The 8833-nt window shown below is 38.5% G+C and overlaps 1 protein-coding gene across 1 annotated transcript; it reads left to right on the top strand.

Moving 5' to 3' along the window:
• The first annotated feature begins 245 nt into the window (after positions 1–245).
• Positions 246–2982, top strand: PATE4 (prostate and testis expressed 4). The gene is given in 3 exon segments (XM_089537952.1): positions 246–297; positions 1525–1644; positions 2840–2982. Coding segments are annotated over 3 exon segments (315 nt in total).
• Positions 2983–8833: the final 5851 nt, after the last annotated feature.

Below are 8833 nucleotides of genomic sequence, written 5' to 3'. Positions count from 1 at the left end.
AAATCTTAATCTTTCACATCCTGCTAAGATTTTATTTAATAATATTTCTAATGGGAAAGCTCATTATGCTTCTTTATTACATACACTTCATGGTCCAAAAGGATTTAAATCTGTGTTCAAAGTGACTCTTCCAGCTTTGCGACAGGTACAATATAACCACATAATACCTTCTCTAGTCTGTATTCTGCTAATACGTTTTCTACCATCCTTATCAAATCTACATTTACTGAGGAGAAATAGAGAAAATGAGAAAGATTCTGCTTGTCAGCATATGCATCATGCTCTGCTCTGACCTGGGTAAGTAGCCTAAGATACAGCAACACTGGAGGAGGTCTGCATGTGATGCTCAAATTTTTAATGCCCGCTTAATATAATGAAGGATCTATTTAAGTCATAGAACCAAGCAGGTGAATCATCATTCAATCTGCTATTATCTCAGAAACAATTGAATGAATTCAGAGGAGATCTCGGGCCTTAAAAGATACATCTTTTAACATTTATTTTCCTCTAAAGTCTACATCTTGCCTTGAATGCATGGCCATCTATTTGATCCATTTATCCTCACACATCTCTTCAGTAATGTTTAGCTAAAGACCATACTGGATGATATATGCCCTCATCAAGCTGTTTCCTGGAGTTTACCTACTTCTTTTACTTGTATATTGCAATGGAAAACTGAACACTTAGACTGCATCTGCACTGCAGAAATAATGCAGTTTGGCATAACTTTAACTGTTGAGGCTTAGTGCTATGAAATTCTGAATTTATAGTTTTGCGAGATATATAGCCTTCTCTGGTGACAGAGTTTTTCTCTATCAGAGAGCTCTCATGCAGTGCAGATGCGTCTTGAGCCTGAACATATCCTTGCATCTGCAGTGAACTCACCAAGGAAATGAAAGAGGATAGCTTAACACTATCCAGTTCTGTGCGCCTCTTCTCAGAACTTAATTCAGAATAAATTTATAATCATTATCTTGCAAATGATATTGAAAAATCTTCTTACCCCCACACCAAATATGCTGCCTGAGGCAAAGGATAAAATGGGTTATTCCTCTTCAAATGCAAAGCCAATCAGCTTGCCAGGTGTAGCTTACTTCAACATGGTCAATAGAAGAACAGTGTTTCATAGGAGTACAGATCACCAACTTAGAGGTTCGCAGGAGACCATGTAAGACACAGGAGTGGGTCAATCACCTCACTCTGCCTAATGATAGTGCTGGCCTAACAAAACTAAATTGTGCTAGTCTTGTGTACCTCAGCCATTGTATAATGTTTAATTACTTAAGATAGAAATTGGGTTTAAGGCCCGAAACAGATGGGCCAAAAGGGCCGTGTTGGCGCCGAAATTAAGGTTGCAGACCACACAGCAACTGCATGTTATGGAACCATAATACTTATAGATGGTGCCACCTTTATGTGGCACCATCCATATGTGGCATGCATCAATGACGTTGTGCGTGCGCGCCACATCCAAACAGCACAGTGCCCACGTGACATCTTTTTTCTTTTTTCCTTTTTTTGCAGGTGAAGCTCTCCTTTGTTATGGCTGCAAAATGTTTAAACCAGGCGATAAATGTTTGGACGGAGAAGGGTTTTGCATAGCTAAATCAGGACAACAATGTAAAAAAGTTGCAATCTTTCTAGGTCAGTTTGTCCAAAGCAGTATTTTTTATCTGCCTGCTCACATGGCTCTTGGCGATAAACAATGGAGATGGCATGTGCTATTCTTGAATGAAAGAATGCCAACCCTTTTAAAATCATTCTCTGGGGAGCTTTTTGGCCCATCCGATGGTAAAAGACGAAGAATTATTAGTTCTCTGAAGTTCTCCATTCTTCTATCTTGTATAGTTGATTTCTTTTAACAAGTTAACAGGTTTAACAACTTTAAACCTACAGCAAGTTTAGGTATGTTCCAGAGCTCCTGAGGGCATTACTCAGGGATGCAGTGGAACAATATACTTGGGTTGGGGACACATAAAATGCAGGGACATAGAAATTTCTGTAGACTTTTTGGAGAATGACAAATGTACCTCAAAGGTAACAGCAACAACAAAACCAAAACAGACACCCATCTATTCAGAAGCAGATGTTATTGCATATAATGTGATTTATGTGCAATGTTAAATGTTAACACCTTTAACTCCACCTCAAGCAAGAAAGAAAAACTAGCGCTTTCTATGAAAGAGGTGTGAAACCCTTCCCAAATAGAACACAGAGATCTTCCAACTTCCATATTACTTCCAAACTTTACCCTGCTTTTCATATGATAAATTAAACAGAAAAGGTGATAAAAGGTACTCTTGTCTGACTTCTTTACCAAATGGAAAATATTACATTTCTCCATATTCTGCACTAGTAATGGTGCCAGACACATCAGGACAAACAAATGCTGTGACACACCACTTTCTACCCAAGCAATATTGTTTTTCATGACTGTGGAGTCAAAGGCTTTGCTGCAATGTCTACAGTACAAGTTGATTGTATTTAGAAATTATTTGGTGTGCTCCTTTAGCCAATGTATGTTTGTGATATAATCTTTAGTATCTCTCCCTTTCTGGAATGCAGTGCAGACATTTGGCATTGTAAAAGTCTTCGTGGGCACATCCTGAGCATTGCTTTGATAGTGAGAAAGATGGGAGCAGCGGGTACATCTTCCTAAACATCTTGGCATCCAATCCAAATGTGACCATTTCCACTGGAACAAAGTCTCCATCTAACTAGTGCCTATATGCGAATGATGGGGAGGGGCATTATGCATTATTAAATGTCTCTTTAGTGTTGATGAGGATCTGTGGCAGTCTGGATATGCTAACATTTTTCTTTGCCTTCCTTTCTACAGCAGCTGTAAGGGATTTCCATAGATATGGGTGCACTATGCCAAATGACCAATGTGGCTCTAAGGGAGTGGATCCAAGCTGGGGCACGGTGACAACCACTTGCTGTATGAGTGGCAACTACTGCAACAAGCCCTAACCTCAGTGATCATCATTAATATGGCTACCAAACTAGCACAGCCTTTTCCTCTACGATACTCACTATTTAATGGTCTCTTCAACATTCTTTAACAAGGATCTCATTTGCCAAACCACTAGCAAAGCTTTCCCTGAAGAAAATTGCCTTCTGGCCTTCAATTCTACACATCTTTGGGGGTACGGTGGGGAAGACAGGTACATACTGTATAACATACATTCCAGGTATTAGATACATTCCAGAGTTTGGGAAGCATTTATTTTTCTGCTACAACTACTACAGTCGCCCAGTCTTCATGGCCAGTTGGCATGCTAGTAGGGCTATTGTGGGAAACGTAGTAAAACATAACTTTCCAAGCTCTGTACAACAACCATAGTGTCAAGCTGATCAAATCTAGCTCAATTAAATGCTTCCCTAAGGTGTTTCAGCATTTTTATTCTTAAATAGTTAGCTATTTGCAAGGTCTTTTTGTACCGACTCAGCCATTTTAGATTGTCTACCTTACCAAGTGTGGCTATATCCTTATGAGTAATAGAGTACTTATAAGTGTGATGAGAACATACAGTTTACCTCTTATGTGAGATGCCCCTATTTACTGGAAATGTTCTTTTTTTAAAAAAATCCTGTAATAATTTATGTTAATTGTTAATTATAAAGCATGACTTTTAGGAGTTACTTGGGATTGTTTTAAGTGGATGCCATAATAATAAATCACTAGATTTAGATCACTAGATTATGGAATGGTTCTATGCTTCAAGTTTACGACAGGTATCAATGTGACATATCCTCTTCCAATAAAGTTATCTACTGTGTGTGCTGGTCTATGACTGTAATAAAGATGAACCGACTTGAACTTTCCTCTCTCTTTTCCTAAAATGTGCATGAGATTTACATAGAATCATAAGGTTGGAAATAGTGTTGTGTCAAATCAATTTTCTTATCTCGTTTCTGTAGATCCAGGTGAAAAAAACCTCTCTATTCTGAAGACCTGAGATTTTTAAAAATTATTCATCCCTCCTTTTCATGTTCTCCTGGAGTTTGTTATACAGCGGAAAGGAGACTGTGATAGTGAATGGTTTCAAAAAGGTGCAATAACTATACAAAAACACTGGAAAGGCATAGTTAGATACACATTTTAGACCTTAGAAAATGTGATTTTAGTAAATGTAGGCAAATACTGGGGGTGATCCCATGATCAGAAATACTAAAAGAGAAGGGAGTTCAGGATGGATGGGACTATCTCAGAATGGATATACTGAAGGCACAATTTCAAATTGAGGAGTTAAAATGGGAGGTATCACAAGAAACCAGGATGGATGACTAAAGATCTTTCAACTGAGCTCAGTTTTAAATGGGACATGTATAAGAAATGGAAAAAGAGGGAAATCACTAAAGAGGAATTTAAACAAATAGTTAGCGCATGTAGGGGTTAAGTCAGAAAAATTAAAGTACAGAATGAGCTCAGGTTTGCTGGAGGGCTTTTTGGGGTATGTTGATAGTAAAAGGAGGAAGAAAGAAATAGTAAGGCCATTGTGAGGAGAAGATGATGAAATGCTAACTGAACAGAGAAAAGGCAGAACTACTCAACACCTCCTTTTTCTCAGTCTTTTCAGAATAGGAAAACATAAAATTACCAGTTTAGTAGATGAAGGCAATGCTGTAGTTATAGTATATATTGATTTCAGTAAGGCCCTTGATGAGGTCCCCCATGATATTCTCACAAACAAGCTAGTAAAATGTGGGCTGGACAATGCAACTGTTAGGTGGATTAGTAACTGGTTGATCGGCCGAATACAAATGGTGCTGAGCAATGGCTCCTCTTCATCTCGGTAAGAAGTAATCACTGGGTGCCACAGGGGTCTTCCCAGGACCCAGTGGTATTCAACATCTTTATCAACAACTTGAGTGAAAATATAGAGAGCATGCTTATCAAACTTGCAGTTGACACCAAATTAGGAGGAATAGCTAATACTCCAGACGAGAAGATCAAAAATTCAAAATGACCTGAACAGATTAGAAGCTGGGCCAAAACTAACATAATGAATTTCAACAGGGAGCAATATAAGGTTCTGCATTTAGGCAGAAAAAATGAAATACATGGATATAGGATGGCAGACACTTTGGTTAACAAGACATGTGAAAGGGATCTAGGAGTACTAGTCGACCACAATTTGAACATGAGTGAACAGTGTTATGCCGCAGCTAAAAAGTCCACTGCGATTCTAGCATGTCCAAAGGAAGGTGAAAGGTCTGGAAACCATGCCCTTTGAGGAGAGCTGGGTATGCTTTACCTTACATCCTCTTGCACCCCTGCCATTTTATTGCAGTGATGCCATGGAGCAAATGAATGAGCTTCAAAAGAAATCTCCTGTCCCTTTTCTTCATTTGCAAGTAAACAGTGTGTAAATTCTCACACTTCACAATCAGGTGGCACAATTCTCGGCTCCTAGAGAAAACCATTAAAGGGGACGAGAAATCCACAATGCAAAACCATGACAAGTAATTGTCACATCACTACCCTCTAGTGAGCCTCTGCTCATGGTGATCCTGTGGCTGAGACATCTCCATGACCCTCAATCCCTCCACTGCTCTTAGTTCCTGCAAATTCTGGCCTGTGGCCTCCTGGCTGAGTCTTTTATATGGTCTTCCTCTCTTTCTACTACCTTTTACCTTTGCTAGCATTATTTTCATATGGCCCAAGTACAACAGCTTGATCATCTTGGTTTCCAGGAAGAGTTGAGGCTTGAGCTGTACAAAGACCCATTTATTTGACTTTTTGGCTGTCCATAGTGTCCTCAGCACACTTCTCCATCACTACATCTCAAATGAATTGATTTTCTTCTTATCCACTTTTTAAACTGTCCAACTCACACATCCATACATCTGGACATTGAATACAGTGGCTTGGATAATTCTTTTTGGCACTTAGTTGTACATCTTTACTTTTTAGTATCTTGTTTAGTTTCTTGCCATAGCTGTTCTTTTATAGCTTATTTCTTGACTGAAGTTACAATTCTGATCACTGTTTGATCCTACGTATGTGAATTATTTTAAACCTATATTTTCTGAATTTTCCTCTTACACATCTACAAATGGTTCAGGAGTTTCGTCTTTAGTTCCCTTTCCTCTCCTACTCCGTCTCTGCCTTTCAAAGTAGTGAACTTCACTGAATGTGTTTGAATTGCATCTACTGTATAGAGAGTTCCAGTCCATCTGTGAACAAACGTTCCATAAAACACCTTATATAAAACCAAAGCTGTCATTTCATAATTTGTGACATTTTATTGTGAATAAGAGATATTTCATCGATATGGAACAACGGCCCATTCATTTGTGTGACCGGGGCGTTGCAAGAGCACAAGAGCATTTCATTTTACGAAAAATTTGGGTTGACTGGCTTGATACATGCAGAAATCTTTGTAATCACAGCAAGTTGTGGATATTCTTTCATGAGCTGTCTTTATTTCAAAATTGCACCAGTCGCCCGGTTGGGTGCACCCTCTCATATAGGAATGTTTTCTATTTTCTGTGGAAAGAGATTTCGCATTAGTGTCTTTTATTTTTACTGTTCATTTTTCAATATTTTTAGTCTTGAAGCTAAGCTTTTCTGGATGCCCCCCCCCCCAAACAATACAAATACACATCAAGGAAATAAAACCTGAACAACCATAGAAAGAGCACTAGGCTTAGCTCTGCCTTCCAGCCTCTGAATTGCTGTTAGCTATTAGTTGGAAGAGAGATCAGTGGTGGAGGAAGAAGTCATGGAAAAGGAGAGAAATATCAGTGCTACCATCCCAGTACAATCTTGGGACTCAGTGGTGTTAAAGAAGCAGGTGAACAGAGTCACTAGGCATAACCAATTGCAAAGAGGTGTCCATTTAGAAGCATGGAGATACTCACCCCTAAAGATTCTGGTATACATGCATTGTTGTCCAGGGCCAGCTTCACAGACCCCCTTTCCTACCCGACACGGTTGGCGAGGCTTGTAGTCTTCACAGACACGGCATTTGAGAGCTTCCACTGCTTCAGAAAGGGGAAACAATGCCCACTGTCATATTAACGCATAATAATATTACTAAGGTAAACATTCAACAATGAATGACATGTTCAATGTGAAGTCGAAGGCTTTCATGGCCGGCACCCGTAGTTTTTTGTGGGTTTTTCTCTTCTAGAACACAGCCTGAAAAACCCACAAAAAACTAATAACATGTTCCTTGCTCAAGAACAGAGACCCCACATCTATGTGAACATAGTGTGCTTCTGCTTTAGAGCAATAGGACATAGTGACTACAGTACATACAGGCTATGAATATAAACTGGTGAAGTAAAGTGAATCAGAACATTGTGTGATATTGTTGCCTTTATCAACACTGTTCCCTCCCTCTTCCCATGCATGCAGCCTACTTCCTTGCTGCCAGGACATAGCCATTTAAAAGCCAGGGGAGGGCAAGAATGGCCAAGGAGTGGTCAGCTATGTTTCTCCAGCATATGCTATCACAATAACTGATAACACAAAAATTCTTGTCACTCTGGGGGCATTTACAATGACTTTTAAAAAAGGAGGGAGTAAAAGTTAGAAATGCCCTTGCCCCAAAAAAAAAAAATGTCAGCAAGGAGAAATTATAACATTTTCTTTTCTTTCTCTTTATGACAAGGTAATAAACGATAGTGTCTTGTCACTATAATGCAGTTATCATTACAGCTTTGTTGATCTTACATATATAGTTGTATATGTAGCACTTATGTAAAGTGCTGTTTCTCTGCCAGTACATACTGTACCTCACTAACTGTTATATATTCAGTTTTCCCAACCAAAACCAGTATCAGTTTATAAAGCTTAATTTTGCCTGATTTTCTCCAGAACAAGCATAGCATGCAGTATTACTATAAGAGTAATCTAGATAAATTAACAAGTACTATTTTAAACTCTTTTAGGCATGCTTAATAATTAACAGCTTTCTGATCATCCAGCGAAACCTGATTGTTTGTTTCTAGAGGGAAAGTCCATTAGTTCTGACAGTTTGGAGGCAAGGATCTCTTCATCAGAGGAAAGGCTTACCATATTGGAGGCTTCTATTCCTATACAAAATGCCCCTTTTCTTGGTAATTATTTCCCTAATGTTTCCCGTTGAACCAAACATTCCTGCTCTTCATTTACCCATTCCCTCCCCCATTCAAAGACAATTACTATGTTTTTATTAAAAATATTCCTTGTTAAACGAAATACTGGTTGTTACTTTGAAAGTTCATTATTCAAAGGTGCAAATAATTTTGATTAAAATTCTAGGAAGACACCATTCTAGGAATTTGCAAATCCCTGGTTCCAGAGGTACTTTGCATTTCCTTGCTGCTACCCTCACCTTGGCCTTGGCATATCATAAGCTGATCTAAAGAGGGGATTCTGGGGCTCTTTCACACTACACAATTATAGCATTATAGTTCCTCTTTAACTGCCCTGTCTGTATCCTATGAAATCCTGGGGCCTGTAGTTTGGGGAGGCATTAGAGATCTTTGGCTGAGAATTCTGAATAGCAGAATGCCATAGGATGAAACCATGGCAAAAAAAATGACTACTCTACATTTAACGTGAAACTGCATTCATAGTTCTATTCTTTATCAGATTCAAGATTGATTAATTTGGAACTTCCAACTCAAAGAAGAAAGAATCTGAATGCATTTTTCATTAATGACATGAGGTACATTGGAAGTATTTGTATACTGTATATACTCATGTATAAGTCTAGAAATGTTAGTCAAAAAATTGACCCAAAAAACCTGAATTGACTTATTCATGGATCAATATAGGTACTGTATATATATAATATTGTTAGTTCTTTGGCATTTTCCTTTGCATCATCCTTTA

The sequence above is a fragment of the Sceloporus occidentalis genome, unplaced genomic scaffold, assembly GCF_023333645.1.
Source record: "Sceloporus occidentalis isolate IW3139 unplaced genomic scaffold, rSceOcc1.0.p SCAF_9, whole genome shotgun sequence".
Classification (NCBI taxonomy): domain Eukaryota; kingdom Metazoa; phylum Chordata; class Lepidosauria; order Squamata; family Phrynosomatidae; genus Sceloporus; species Sceloporus occidentalis.
This window is presented reverse-complemented; position numbering and strand designations above follow the sequence as displayed.